This window comes from Punica granatum, chromosome 7 (genome assembly GCF_007655135.1).
Source record: "Punica granatum isolate Tunisia-2019 chromosome 7, ASM765513v2, whole genome shotgun sequence".
In the NCBI taxonomy this organism is placed as follows: domain Eukaryota; kingdom Viridiplantae; phylum Streptophyta; class Magnoliopsida; order Myrtales; family Lythraceae; genus Punica; species Punica granatum.
The window spans coordinates 1,876,632-1,891,627 of NC_045133.1; the positions used below are offsets into that span (position 1 = coordinate 1,876,632).

The following is a 14,996-nucleotide window of genomic DNA, read 5'->3' on the forward strand; positions in this document are numbered from 1 at the left end:
CGAATTTTAACTCTGAAGAAAGTTGACTCACGTATTATATGAGTAATTTCATTAATTTTTCATGAAATATATTTTACAAAATTAATTTTTCACTAAATATATTTTACATAATCGCATACGGATGTTGCAGAGCATATGTTCTAGACTTTCGACGTCCATGCAATTTTTAACGATCCTCATTTGATCATAAGATTTCCCGTTTCAGCAATAAAAAAAAAAGAAATTTTTCTCCTTTGCACTGTATAAATATAAAATAAAAAAATATTAACAATTAATATATAATTTTCTTTTTTTTATTCACATGGAAGGAAAAAAATGATGAAATAAGGATGAAAAGAAGGGTTCTAACTCCACAAATTTGGTTTAGTAATTAAAGAACAGTTCCAGTATCCATCCGATCTCAGGTTCGAAATCTCTCGGAGTTATCAGAGCGCCTGAACATTTGAGTTAACCAAAAAAAATAAAAAATAAAAACAGAAGAGTTTTAGAGAGAGAGAGAGAGAGAGGAATAGACAGATATCAATCGAACACGTATTATATAGTGGTCCGTAAATACAACGAGGGATGCAAGAACGAACACGAGGCCATTAATCACACCCTCCCGCCTCTGCCCTTTTCGCCCCGTCTCGCCCCGTCTCGTTCCCAATTTCCCACAAGGGGCATTGAGTTCTTGAAGTTCCAGAGGCCCTTTTGGTGGTTCTTGCGGGGGGAGGTGAAGAGAGGGGAGGGGCGGTGAATCAATCCCTTCTCTTTCGATCAATGGCGGGTCGTGACTCGCCTCCCGAGTTGAGTCTTGAAGGGGTTGAAGATGTGGAAGAGTACATCTGGGTGAGCTTCCCTTTTATGCTTTTTGTACAAGATGTTTCGGTTCTGGGAAAATGCAGTGAGCTTGATGGGCAATCCGATTCTTGAAAAGTTTGCCTTTCTTCCACCTCCATGCTTCTTTGATTGACAGTGTTATCATTGAGTGTAAAGTTGGTTCCTTTCTCCTTTGAAGCGTATGAGAGGACATGCATTCTTTGGAAGAGAGTGGACTAAATCTTTACTTCTGAGCACTTAAGCTGTGATACAGTCATACAGCTTCTCTAATTTCTGTAATTTAGCCGAGTTTTCAGTTCTTTTGCGTTCCTTTACTGCTACAGAGCATTGGCTTGGCTGCAGAATGTGGAAAGTTCTTGGGGGTTCCTTTTCCATAACTTTCTTAGCCTGGTTGGTTTACTTTCAATCCGGAGTCCAACTTCTTGATTCGTTCAAAGTCCGCCGACCGGGAATGAAATGGAATTATCCATATGGGGTTTCTTCATGTAGCTGAGAAATCAATGTCCTTCCTCTGAAAACCATTTCGATTACGGTCCTTCTTCCATCAAAACATTTGTTGCATCATGGTTGTATTTTCTTTTCTGGAGTGTCTGGTTGCTGAGAACAATTTAGGAACAGACAACAAGGTTTGCGCTCTGCGCTCATTTGGGTCATTGACGATACCGAGGAAGCAGAACATAATCTGAAATATCTCTATTCTAACCTCAATTTGTGCTGTGACAACACATCTGATTCGTTAAATAAACTTTCTGTTTGGTTTCTGGGAAGTAGACTAGCTAATTTCTAATATTGACCTCTTTCTTGGTATTTCTCGTCCTAAAATGATGGGGTTTTATGTGGTTACTATTGTTAAAATATAATGCTTTGGTCTCAGTAGATGGCACTGTCCTTGAAACTTAAAAGTAAACATTTTGAAATTGACTTGCAGGCAAATGAAGGGGAAGGGTCACTGCCATGGGATAGGTTCAGCTATGTCTTTGATCTTGTAGAGCGTGGAAACAGAGCATTCCGTGAGAACCGTCTTGAACGCTTTGAAGAGGTAGCACACCTGCTTTCTATGGCTTTCTTTTAGGACGTTCCAGTTAATCTTAATTCAGGAAGTAGGTGCAAATGCTGTGCCTCTCCCATTTAAAATGTCATGGTTTTCCACTGTGTGGCTTTTTTCTTTTCTCCCTTAATTCTGTTAGAATCTTTTCACTGCTTTGGATGTGAATATAGTGGATCACGAAGGAGTGAGCAAATGCAACAGCTTGTAACTCGTGTTCTGGTTGAAGCAGTATATTCTATTTCTGTGGTTTGATTACTACTTTGGTAGTCTTACATTGGTATTTTTATCGCAATATGAATTTCTGCATTGCTTTGTGCCTTCAAGATTGGAGCTAGGTTGTATTTGTGGTGCCTAATATTAAAAAAATTACTGGAACATTCCTAAAAAGATGATAAGATTTTTCTGTATTTCTTCGTAATCACTTATTTGGTCACACGGTCTTGTCCTCAGTCATTTAGATCCTCTAGTCCAAAATTAATTGAGGTTACTGTATATGGTTCAACAATTGAAGTTCGGATCTCCTGTTCAGGCTATCAATTGTTACTCTAGAGCGAATAATGTCAAACCGAGTGATCCTGTTATTCTTGGAAACCGCTGTGCCACCTACATTAGGTTTGTTCTCTTCGTATGTTCTATATCTTCCCATTACTTTCACCATTTTCTCCTTCTTTGAATTTCATGACAGTTTTTGCAATAATCCTCTTTATCAGGATAAGTCTATACCTGAGACATCGAGCTGCTGCAGCTTCAGAGTGTAGAGCCTTAAATGGGCTTGATCCTACAATACATGCAGAGGTATATTCTAATATAGTCTCATGGTTCAACATATTCTAGACAAAGATATATTTGACTATAGTATTATTTCTAAAAGCGACATTGTCAAACTTACTTCAGCTTGCTCTAAAGGATGCTGACAAGGTACTCAGCCTTCGTACCAACTCAATTAGATCATACATTTTAAAGGCCAATGCTTTATTCTTAGTAAGTTCTCTCTCTCTCTCTCTCTCTCTCTCTCTCTCTCTCTCTCTCTCTCTCTTTACTTTTATTAAAATTCCTCGTGTGGGGTCTTAAATTCTGAGACACCCTCTTTGAAATGGAAGGTAGAGAAGTATGAAGCCGCCCGTGATGCAATTCTTTCTGGCCTTCAAGTGGATCCTTTTAGGTACTTTTATCTCCTCATATCCAAGATTTCCCTTTGCTTAAGCTGTTGATTCTCAAATTGTGTAACACTATCTTTTCATGGATCTTTTGGAGTTTCTGTGGTACCCATGCTACAGAAGCTTCTGTCACGGATATTCTTTCGCGATCCTTTCTGGTAATGTGCAGCAATGCTCTTCAGGCCCTTCTTCGGAGCTTGCTTAGAACACAACCCACCTTGAGGGGGAGGAGATGCCACCAGGAACTTGAGCGAACTGATGACTTCGACTGCACTCTCTGTTTGAAGTTGTTACATGAGCCAATTACAACTCCTTGTGGCCATTCTTTTTGCCGTGCTTGCTTGTTTCAGTCTATGGATCGTGGTGAGTTATTTGAATCTCCTTCCGCTCATTGTTGATCTCTTTTATCTGATTATAATTGCTTTTTAATTTTTGTGTCTCTTGCTGTTGTCTTTTGAAGGTAACAAGTGCCCATTGTGTCGAACAGTTCTATTTATCAGTCCTAGAACATCCGCAGTCAAGTGAGCTCCCTCTCTTGTTTCCTGATGTAGATGAGCAGGGCTCAGTTACTCTATGCTCTTTTTGAAACTTATAGTGTCTTCAGTAAAAGAATTGATGGTAGATGCTCTTTTGTTTCCTTTTGGTCAGTGTGACACTCAACAACATTATACAAAAGAACTTTCCCGAAGCGTATGAGGAAAGGAAGGCTGATCACCAAAGTTTGACCAACTTTGGGAATGACAAGGTCCCACTTTTTGTCATGGATGTCGTAATCCCTTGCCAAAAGTATCATCTTCACATTTTTGAGCCACGATACAGGCTTATGGTGAGTTTTCATATTTGACATTGAATGAATGACACATCAACGCTGATATTCATATCTAAGGAAAGAGACCAAAGTCTTCTCAAAAGAGTCACTTTCATGATGAGTCTATGAGATATAACCCTAGACCAAACTGATTTCTCATATTCTTTATCATTGGCAAAAAACAGGTGAGGAGGATAATGGAAGGAAACCACCGGATGGGAATGGTATGGTTTTAACTTTCAATCATACCTCTTAGCTTTCTTTAAGGTTCTATGAGTTAGTGTGAGATTTTACTACAGTGCTTTTCATGTTTTCTAGGTTATGCTCGATCCAAATACAGGATCAGTTGCTGATTTTGCTTGCGAGGTGGAGATCACTGAGTATGCCTTTCTCTCCAGTTCTTGTTATTTCCTTGCAAGTTGCAGGTTCCCCATTGTCGGTATATAACCGCTAAAATTATTATTGCTGTTGTCAAATTGGTGTTATCTTTTCAATGCAGGTGTGAGCCACTTCCTGATGGACGATTCTTTATAGAGGTGATAACCGATTTCAATGTTTTTCATGTATCTACATACAGCTATAGTTGGAAATAGCTGATGGTTTAGAGTAGACCTCGAACTATTGTTGTTTCCTGTCTAGTGTTTACATCAACCTTTACTTCCATACAATGAAAACAGTTTTGATCCGTTTGCTGAAAATTGTTTCATGGGTTTCGGGGCATAATTGATGACCGTATAATCACGGAACAGAATTTTTGTTCTTTTTGGTGGATGGTGGTTGTTTTGATCGTCAGTGGTCAACTTAGATTGCAATATGGTTCTCCAGTATATATGCAACGAAGAAACTTGATAATATGCAATTACTTTTCTGATTCCCCTGTTACTGGAACTGGAAATCACCACATGTTCTGATATGCAATAATCGCTCTCGTTCAGGTAGAAGGCCGCCGAAGATTTCGTATTCTAAGATCAACGGATCAAGATGGGTTAGTCCTCTACTAACTGATTGTCTTTCTCCTTGATCTAAGACCAGATTGAAAAGAAAAATAATTTTTTATCCAATATTATGCAGGTACCGAGTTGCAGAGGTTGAATGGGTACAAGACATACATCCCCCTGATGGAACAGAAGTACGAGCAGATGTGAGTCTTAAAATATCATAACCTTAAATTTCTTTCACGAGTTTACTACAACAGGGGAGGAAAAAAAAGCTTCTCTTTACTCAATCTGTAGCTGTTTGCTATAACACTTTCAACTGACTCTGCAGTTGCAAGAGTTGACGAATACTCTATCCGAACATTCAAGGGCATGGTTAACAAGGGCTAAGCAAGCAGCACGGCAAGGTGACTTTGAACAGTCTCTACATTCCCAGTCACATTACATTTCAGTTGGACATCATTGGAGGACTTTTTCTTACTTTTCCCTTTTTTCGTTTTCTATATCCTTGACTATATAATTTGATTTGCAGATCGAGCAAGATACGAGAAGCTCCTCAGCTTGGAGAGAATGATGCCTTCAGCACAGGATCCCGAGCGGTTCAGTTTCTGGGTAATCTTTACTCGCTTCAACTATTATGCAGGGTTTTACTAAGCTTTTATTTTGTAGTAATAATAACTAATATAGTATGTAATGGAATTCTGGTTCTTGGTCACAGCTCGTAACTCTAACGAACAGGAGGCCTGCAGAAAAGATGGAACTCTTGCGACTAAGAGACACTAGAGAGGTACTCAACCTCGAACAGCCGAAAAAAATGTTTGGGGGGAGGGGGGTGCAGGGAAACGAGAAACTGCATTTGTTGTCTTGGCTTATTATCAAGTTTCCCAATGGAGTGTCGAGCTTATACTGTTCTCCAAATTTGCACCACTCACTCGATCATCTTGCCTTTGTTATTGTAGAGGATAAGTCGCGGGCTGATATATCTCAGAGCTGAAGAGCAAGGATGTAGAGTCCAATGATATGCTCAGAAACCACATTGATTGGGTGTTTGTTCTTCGTATATTTTCTCATATACAATGTATACATTTGCATATATATACTTGATATCACAGGATATTTTTGAATTAAATTCATTTGTTGTCAAAGTTCTATATTCTTTGATCCACTCCATAGAATCTTTGTGGATCCCTTTGATTTGTAAAGATGCTTGTATAAACACAACTTTTATCTACATAAGAGGACACTTGATGATCTTCGTTCGGCATCTGACATTTCTGTTATGTTTGATTGCTCTAGACCGACATGCCGGGACCGACTTATTTTATCCGATTTAGGTAAGTATATCGCAATGGTCCGAGTTGGCCTAAGCCATCTTTGGAGCTGTCCTGAAATGTGTACAAAAGGTGACATCTCTGCACGTTTGTACGTACTTGCCTCCCTCTTTCTTCCCACTGATTAGTCTTCTTAGAGAGAAGCAAAACACAGCCAAAACTCTCATTTTCGTCTTGAGAGACTGCTTGAGCTTCCATCCTCAAGCATCAATGGAGCCTCTGCACTCCTGTCTGCTAACTCTCTTCCTCATTGTCTTCCTCGCGAGCCTTTCAGTTTCCGAGGTAGCTGCCGGTTTTCTGAATTTCCCCCCATCGGGCCCTTTCGTTCCTCCTGATTGTTACCTCATCGACTGTGGCTCCTCTCACCCCACCATTCTTCAGGATGGAAGAAGGTTCCAGTCCGATCATGACTCTTCCTCCCTCTTATCGACTGGGAAGGATGTCTTTGCCTCGGTCGACTCTGTACATGTTGGGAACTCTTCTCCTTACTTATCGTCTTTACCTTTATTCCAAACCGCAAGAATTTTTACCGATGAGTCGGTTTACTCGTTTGGTATTTCCTCCCCGGGCTTTCACTGGGTTCGTCTCTACTTTTACCCGGTCCCTCATCCGTCTTACAATCTAAGCAATGCCATTTTTACGGTTTCCGCCAATGGAGTCGTGCTCTTCTGTGGATTCATGCCCAAGAAAGAGCTACCTCAAGTTATGGTGAAAGAATACCTCATTAACACCACCTCCTCTTCTTCTTCATCCAATAAACTTACCCTCAAATTCACGCCTGCCAAGAATTCCTTCTCCTTTGTGAATGCGATTGAGATCGTTTCCATGCCCGAATCTCTCATCTCCGACACGGCATCTTCCATTCGTCCACTTGGTGATTTCTCGGGATTGTCCTGGTATGCATTCGAAGTGGTGTACCGACTAAATATCGGGGGAACCACTATTAGTCCCTCAGATGACACGCTCTTTAGGCTATGGCAACCCGATAACCCGTTCATGACTTTCCCAGAAGGAGCTCGGAACCTCTCGTTCCCTCCTGGAGAGATCAACTACCCTGGCCAAGGAGCAAATCCTCATATCGCTCCCAATGGGGTCTACGCCTCAGCAATCACGATGGCTGATTCACAAGTGAACCAGCAGAAGTTCAACCTCACATGGGAGATGAATGTCAATTCGGGTTTCTCATACTTGATAAGGTTGCATTTCTGCGATATAGTGAGCAAGAGCCTCAATGAGCTTTACTTCGATGTGTATATTAATGGGAAGATAGGAGTCTCGGGCCTCGACCTCTCATCCCTCACAGGAAGGCTTGCAACGGCTTATTACCGAGACTTTGTGGTGGATTCTTCGGCTTTAATTAACAGCTCGATCATGGTTCAAGTTGGTCCATCCTCTAGTATTGACTCGAGCTTAGGGAATGCCATTCTTAATGGACTAGAAATCCTCAAGATGAGCAACTCCGTCAGAAGCCTGGACAGCTCTTCGAGATTCGACCCTATTCCAGGTCCCGGAACCATCAAGATGAAGATTTTTGGGACTGTTTTACTCGTGATGGCGATAATTGCGATGGTCTTCCTGGCCATGGCTCTTGTTCGGATCCGGAAGAAGCGGGACTCGGACTGGAAGTATGGGAAGAGCTTCTCATCATGGCTACCTCTAAATACCAGCAAGGCGAGCCTGTCATCCAGTCGAAGCAGTTACCGGTCGACCTTTCTCGCATCAAGCAAGAGCAAGAGTGGTTACTCAAGCTTCTTTGCGAGTGCGGGCTTTGGGCGTTTGTTCACGTTCAAGGAACTACAGGAGGCAACACAAAACTTTGATGAGAAGGCCATGATCGGAGTAGGTGGGTTTGGGAAGGTCTACCTCGGGACATTGGAAGACGGGTCGAAGGTTGCGATCAAACGTGGGAACCCAAAGTCCCAGCAGGGGATCAACGAGTTCCAGACAGAGATACAGATGCTCTCCAGGGTCAGGCACCGGCACCTCGTCTCGCTCATCGGGTACTGTGATGATAACTCGGAGATGATCCTTGTCTACGAGTACATGTCCAATGGACCCCTCCGAGACCACCTCTATGGCTCAAACCGTCCTCTGCTGTCATGGAAGCAGAGGTTGGAGATATGCATCGGTGCTGCCAGGGGATTGCATTACCTTCACACCGGTGCTGCCCATGGAATCATTCATCGCGATGTTAAGACCACCAACGTCCTCCTTGATGAGAACTTGGTGGCCAAGGTTTCCGACTTCGGGCTGTCAAAGGCAGCCCCGGAGATGGAGCAGACCCATGTTAGCACTGCCGTGAAGGGGAGCTTCGGGTACCTCGACCCTGAGTACTTCAGGAGGCAACAGCTCTCAGACAAGTCTGATGTTTACTCCTTTGGGGTTGTTCTGTTTGAGGTCATCTGTGCGAGGCCCGCAATAGACCCTGCGTTGCCAAGGGAGCAGGTCAGCCTGGCCGAGTGGGCCATGAAGTGGCAGAGGAAAGAAATGCTAGAGAAGATCATCGATCCACATCTTGCTGGGAAATTTTGCCCCGAATCACTACGGAAGTACGCCGAAGCAGCTGAGAAATGCTTGGCGGAGTACGGGGTTGATCGACCCGCCATGAGCGATGTTCTCTGGAAGCTCGAGTCGGCTCTTCAGCTCCAGGAAGCAGCATCCCGAGTCAATCCTTCTGAGGGGGAACTTCAAGTGTGACCTTGGCGTTTTGCTTCTGAAGTTCAAAGTTCATTCTTTCTGCATCACCATCTGATTAACTTCCCACTGCAAGTTGTTTTGCTTTTCTCCTTAAGATTCAGAAAGCTAGTTGTTTCATTCTTTTCATTTAGTCGGGATCAGTTCCCGGTCTTTGGACCATCAGAAAAAATAAAAATAAAAATCTAATGTATCTGATTATTGGCATTTGTTTTGATTAATTAATTTCACCTTCAACAATGTGTCAACAAATGGAAATCAGCAGAATATAGAAAATCGCAAAATATCAAACTTTCCCTTCAATAACTCATAATAATGATGTCCGGTGATGTATCTTGTCATCCAAGAGATGGGAAAAGTAGAGTTGTGAACAACCTTCAAAAGTAAAAAAGGAAGGGATCACATGTATATATGTATACTGTGTTATATACAGATTCCTTGGTCGTAGTTTATGGAAAACTGTTTAGATGATCTGCAGCTGAGAGAGGAAGTTCGTGCAAAGGTCGAGGAAGAGCAATTGCGGGCCCATAATCCTCTGCAGGTCGAGAAGGTAATTGTTCTCTTCCAAAGTCTTGTACAGCTATCACGGAACCGTCAAAAACAAAGACATCAGTAAATAAGTGCCTCCATGATTGTACGAATTGTTTGAATATTGAATAAGAGAGAGGGAGGCGGAGTACCTGAAGTTCGAATTTCACGGTGTTCTGTGCCACAATTGCTGCCAATATATCGGCATTTATGTCTATATCAATTTGGGAGGGGTCTCTCAGCGCAGTATCTTTAATGGGGGCTTGAATTTGACTAGTATGGCCATTGAAAGTTGGAGACCACCGGCACTTCATGTTGTACTGCCCAATTTTCTTCCAGCAAACGTTCAGCTTTTGCAAAGCACTGAGCACCACCACCATGATCTGAAGGGGATGCGATCCGAACTGTTCAAAAAGTTGAACAATCACATCTGAATAATTTATTTGAGAAAATTATAATAATTACTGTGTGTTTTACCAATAATCACGATAGTGTGTACCTGTAACCCAAGAGCCCATCTTTCCGAACTTTGTGATTGAGGCTGAGGCCTCAAACTTATACTCTGGTGATGATTCGGAATTCCCGTGAGGCAGTCACTAGCAGCTGATTGCGAAGATTCCCCAATTTGCATAGCAGCAGAGTAGTTCTCCTAAAAGTGGCAGAGCAAGCAATTTCAGTCAACAATCACGATATAGTTTAAGCAAGCACTGAGTTAAGAACAATATGTACCTGGTACATTTCCAGTTCGATGTTGTAATAGCCGTTTGCACGATTATAGTTGTCTAACAGCAAGTAATACGATACTGTGCCCTGAAACAGAGTTAAGAATCTACTGCTGTAAAAAGTATCAGATAGTTTCTGATTAGTATTAGTTATGCATTACGTACGTCATTGTGAAGCTTCTCCTGAAGAGATTGGATCAAGAAGTTTTGGTCGAATCCCATCATAGTCACCCGCTGAAGTATCTCCTCATCGATCTGCACGGAATTAGTCTAAATTAGCTTATTTCTATATAACAGCTAAATAAAATTCAGTAAGGTCACTTATCCAAAAAAAAATTCACTAGGGTCATGAAGAATGGTTCCTATGAGCAAAAATGAAAACAAGTAGAAAGACATGCCTTTCTCGTGTGATTAATAATATCTAATGAAGGAGCGGCCAAATAGCAAGGAAGATTGACTCGGAACCAATGATGTTGGCGAATCTCAGGAATTGTTATCCGCTTAATGGGATCCACGACGAGCATCCTTGCAATCAATTCCTTTGCTCCTGACGGCAGATGGCTTGGGAGAGTATAAACTCCACCCTGAAGGAAAGAATAGCTCAATCAGAATGGTTCTGCAGATTCACCATATCTAACTTGAACACTGAAAGTAAGTTAGAACACTTCAATTCACCGGCTCAAGCTTTCAGATGAGTCAGTAGCAATTCTCAGCACAACTAAGCGGCACAGATTTGTTGGACAAGAAATTCAAGTTTCTAAGCTAAAGTGTGACAAAGAGTACACGCATATGATACCTTTATTTTCCTGTAGAGATTAGGTAGGCTTTCATCATCAAAAGGAAGGGTCCCAGCAAGAAGAGCGTACAAAATGACGCCGCAGCTCCAAACATCAATCTCTGGACCAGCATAAAGTTTACCCGAAATAACCTGCAGATGCAATTTAGCCATCACTCTCTAACCCTGAAGGATAGTGCTAGAAAGCATGTTAAAATTCTTCAGCTTACTAGGTAATGAATATATTACCGTGCCTTCGTCTAATCACTTTTTCAAAATCAGTTGGCAAGAAGTCCTTACAGAATTTCTTGAAGCTTGAAATGTTAGATAAAGTTGTTGTAATTTCCTCTCTGTTTAACAGACATAATGACCACAAATTCACAAGATTTGGATATTGGACCTCGGGTGCAGCATAGTTCGGGCTTCCACAACTCGTCTTCAAAAAATGGCCATCCAACATAATATTGCTTAGCCCGAAATCAGCAATTTTCAAGTTCCCATTAGAATCTAATAGCAGATTCTCAGGCTTAAGGTCCCTATGAACGACCCTGTATTTGTGGCAGTACTCCAAACCCGAAATAATCTGTTCCAACAGAAAGAGCATTGAATTGATAATAAGCTGTTTAAAAAGAACAGCAAAGCGAAACACAGAATCATCATTAGATGCATTTGCTACCTGCTGAAAAAACTTTCGTGCTTCTTCTTCTTGAACCCTTCGGTTCTCCACGATATAATCAAACAGTTCGCCACGTTCAGCATATTCCATGACCACATAGATATCAGTTGCTGTTTCAATAACCTCATACAGCCGAATTATGTGAGGATGAACAAGCATTTTGGAGATCTTGATCTCCCGCTCCACTGTAAATTTCCCGATCGCATCAATTTCTTGAACAAAACATTAACCATTTTCCCTGAAAATCCAGAAAATATAAAGAGAGTATTTTAAAAGACTTACCTTTCTGATCCATGCCTTTTTCCCTTATTTTGCGGCGGTTAAGAATCTTGATAGCAACTTTGCATCCAGTGGGCAAATGCCGTGCAACTTTGACCTTGCCGAATGCACCATGTCCAAGATTTCTGATGATCTTGTAGTTCCCTAGAACTGTATTTCCACTAGTACTTGCTCTTGCAAGAGGAAGATGCCTTTCCATCTTTCTGTGATAGACAAGAAAAAGAGCGTTGCAAGTTTTGTTAAGCATACTTGAGCTAGACATTAGCACAAACAGATTAGAGGGACTACTTCAGTCAAAGCAGATAATTTGGTCTGAGTTTTTCCTGGAATAATCAACTCAACAATTTCATTCCTATCAATTCACTTCGAAGAACCTTCTCGGCAAGCAGATAGTGGAATCAATAGACAAAGTCAATAGAAATCATAAGAAAAAGAAAGTATAAACAGCTGTCCTGAAAAAAATTATGAGACGGAGATATTAAGTTTCAGATGGGGAAGTATAAGATGAAAAAATAATACCTTTATGGTGCTTAATTCCCCCACTTCCGCCAATGCTTTATGCTTACAACATGAAACAATTTATTTTAATGAACCCAACCGCAGAGTACCTGTTTGAGGCCAATGAAATCATTTAGTTTCCCAGAAGAAACCACCAAATCCAAGATCCCTTTTCCCCAATTAGGTGAACATAATTTAAATGATCAGGAAACGGTTGAAATCAAGAACTTATCTCCAGTTTTATTCCTCCATAAAGAAAAAGAGGTAGGGCACTAATGTTAACCAAGAGGAGCGGAGCATAAACTCAAAACTAGAAAAAAATACTAGTAGTATCTCATCTGCAGCCTCGTATTCGATAAAACAGACTTTTAATTCGGCATGTTAGATAGTTCTAGTGAAAGACTAACAAGTTAATCAGTTAAGAGCTATCCTGATCATACAAATTCTAGTTGCAGACGCCAAAAGATTATGAAACGGAGAACTATGTTTTGAATAACCATGTTGCCTAGGGAAAGAAGAGAGGAGGCATACACATGATATGAACAGAAGTAAAAGATTCTCAATCTTTCTTGCTGATGCTTCGCCGAGAAAGAATTCAGAAGCCACCCATCAACAGATACTCCGGGAAAGGTGGCTCCGCACTCCACAAAACCAAACAGACCAACAAAAGATGAAACCGGTAAGCTCTACCCCAAAAGTCAAAAGCTTTCTGTCCAATTCTTGTCTGTGTAATAATTCATAAGATACCCATCAACCAACAGTCCACCACAGAGCATTCGGCAACCAAATTTTGCAACACAATGCATGATAATCAAGAAACACAGCCGACTCCGGGCAACACAGTTACATACTCAACATCCTCAGATACTCTGCAGCAATCAAACAGACAGAACAATAGCAGCAAGAAGAAGAAGAAGAAGACCGGGATCAAGAACCTGTCTATGCACTGCCAAGAAAAACCGGCCCAGACAGCCTGGCGAGAAGCACAAGAACACTACTCCCTGGAAGAAATTCTTGTTCATGTGAGAATCGACCAATGGGGTTGAATCTTTGGGTCGAATAATGAAAAGGGCTTTAGGGGAAAAACTTAAACTAATGGGTTTTGATTATTCAATGTTTTTATGATGATGAATCAGCTTGTGCTTAACGCACTATGGACGCTAGCTTCTGTCTGCATAAAGAAAGAGAGAGAGACAGTGACAGACAGAGAGACTGAGGCCATATTTGATTTTGGATTTTTTTTTTACTTCACTCCATTTATTTTTAATTTAACAGTACAATTATTATTATTTTTTAAAATCAAAAAAAATTATTTTCTACCATTTAATTTAAATTTTTAATATTAAATTTTTTTAACTATTTATTACTCTTTTTTTCATAATTCAACAAAACAATCATTATTTTTTTTATTTTCTCCCACAACTTATCGGTACAACCCAATTAAATATATATATATATATATGTATATACATAATTAGAATTGAGTTGAGTTTAACTCAACTCTATTTCTGAACAAGACCTGGAGCTTTCGTCCAAATTAGATCTCTTTTACAAAATATTTTTTGATAATAGACTTCTTTGTAAACTAATTTTCAAAATAGACTTACATTATTTTATTCATTTATTTAAATACCTCAAAACTTTTAAATTTGTTTCATTTAAGTCCTTATCTCAATATGATATAGGTAACATTATTCTTCTACTTACTCATATTCATTGAATTTATTTGATTTAAGTTCTTGACCCAATAGAGGATAAGTGCAAAAAAAAATATTTTAAAAAAAAACCATCATCGTTCATCCTTGGTTAAAATCTTAAATGCTTGCTCTTCCACAAATTCTTGAGGGTGGATATTTTTAGGTTAAAAAAATCGAGGATGTAAGTTGAGGATCAATCCTACTTCAATACAGTATGTAGTCAGCAAACTTACTACAATTCGTTTATCTACAGTTTACCGCCTTGTGCTGATTTGATTATAAATAGTTTTAAAAATATTAAATACTATAAAAACTTAATCAAATTCAGTAAATTGTTAGAATAACTAAAATAATTGAAAATTAAGTTGACAAAACTAAAACATCCACAAAAATCGGTTACAATTTACATTTGACACATAAAGATTATAGTTGAACCCGATGAATTTTTACGTAGATTTCTGTTAAACGAATCGGAATAATGAGTATAGTAAATAAAATGTAGGAGTATCTTTAGGGGTAGAGAAATTGGCTTCAATTCACGCTTGATCCTAAGAATTATATTCAAAGTAGCTGAACCGGTTAATTTCTATATAGATTTTATTATTTTTTAAAACTCGAAGATCAGTTAACGGAATCGGCAAAACGGCTAACGTTTTTTTAATGGTTATTTGGATATACATTTTTAGGGTGTTTTTAAAAGAGCTTAAAAGATAAGAATTTAATTGAAATGATTTCACAAAGAAGTCTAGATTATAAATTATTTTCAAACTAAGTCTAGTTTGGAAATAAGTATGAAACTGAAACATAATCCGAGAAAAAGCTCGAGAGACTATGGGGGGTCTTTTTGGAGAAAATATTCAGATGAATTCAGCCGTCTTTTTGCAAGACTGTTTCTCTCCTTGTCCTGCCCGCCACGTCGGTCCGATGCTTGTCTGATTCGACCCTTCTTGGGGCCCGCGGCGGCCCACAAAGCTCACATGGATAAGATGAATTCAGCCGTTGGCCGTTTTTACGGTTTCCGCCGAAGGT

General features: G+C 40.1%; 3 protein-coding genes across 6 annotated transcripts; 2 read left to right on the forward strand and 1 right to left on the reverse strand.

Annotated features, from left to right (window-relative positions):
• Nucleotides 1–557: 557 nt before the first annotated feature.
• LOC116213282 (LON peptidase N-terminal domain and RING finger protein 1) lies at nucleotides 558–6,031 on the forward strand. 2 transcript variants are annotated; one of them, XM_031548155.1, is made up of 18 exons: nucleotides 558–828; nucleotides 1,748–1,858; nucleotides 2,397–2,479; nucleotides 2,578–2,662; nucleotides 2,762–2,848; nucleotides 2,968–3,029; nucleotides 3,122–3,387; nucleotides 3,485–3,545; nucleotides 3,673–3,850; nucleotides 4,018–4,056; nucleotides 4,151–4,212; nucleotides 4,332–4,368; nucleotides 4,768–4,817; nucleotides 4,904–4,973; nucleotides 5,099–5,174; nucleotides 5,300–5,379; nucleotides 5,486–5,554; nucleotides 5,727–6,031. In XM_031548155.1, the coding sequence occupies exons 1-18, from the start codon at nucleotides 760–762 to the stop codon at nucleotides 5,784–5,786; spliced, it is 1,545 nt and encodes a 514-aa protein (XP_031404015.1). In that variant the 5' UTR covers nucleotides 558–759; the 3' UTR covers nucleotides 5,787–6,031. The 2 variants fall into 2 exon arrangements, with proteins under 2 accessions (XP_031404015.1, XP_031404016.1); XM_031548156.1 differs by having other exon boundaries at nucleotides 559–828; nucleotides 3,194–3,387.
• Nucleotides 6,032–6,212: 181 nt separating this feature from the next.
• Nucleotides 6,213–9,014, forward strand: LOC116213280 (probable receptor-like protein kinase At5g61350). The gene has a single exon (XM_031548150.1). The coding sequence runs from the start codon at nucleotides 6,309–6,311 to the stop codon at nucleotides 8,793–8,795; it is 2,487 nt and encodes an 828-aa protein (XP_031404010.1). The 5' UTR covers nucleotides 6,213–6,308; the 3' UTR covers nucleotides 8,796–9,014.
• A 49-nt stretch (nucleotides 9,015–9,063) lies between these two features.
• On the reverse strand, nucleotides 9,064–13,407 carry LOC116213281 (SNF1-related protein kinase catalytic subunit alpha KIN10-like). 3 transcript variants are annotated; one of them, XM_031548152.1, is made up of 12 exons: nucleotides 13,206–13,407; nucleotides 12,802–12,994; nucleotides 12,292–12,380; nucleotides 11,776–11,975; nucleotides 11,218–11,678; nucleotides 10,839–10,970; nucleotides 10,441–10,626; nucleotides 10,208–10,297; nucleotides 10,050–10,130; nucleotides 9,820–9,969; nucleotides 9,473–9,724; nucleotides 9,064–9,372 (listed from the first exon to the last, which is right to left on the reverse strand). In XM_031548152.1, the coding sequence occupies exons 4-12, from the start codon at nucleotides 11,969–11,971 to the stop codon at nucleotides 9,256–9,258; spliced, it is 1,665 nt and encodes a 554-aa protein (XP_031404012.1). In that variant the 5' UTR covers nucleotides 11,972–11,975; nucleotides 12,292–12,380; nucleotides 12,802–12,994; nucleotides 13,206–13,407; the 3' UTR covers nucleotides 9,064–9,255. The 3 variants fall into 3 exon arrangements, with proteins under 3 accessions (XP_031404012.1, XP_031404013.1, XP_031404011.1); XM_031548153.1 differs by lacking the exon at nucleotides 12,802–12,994 and having other exon boundaries at nucleotides 11,218–11,400; nucleotides 11,494–11,678; nucleotides 13,206–13,403; XM_031548151.1 differs by lacking the exon at nucleotides 12,802–12,994.
• Nucleotides 13,408–14,996: the final 1,589 nt, after the last annotated feature.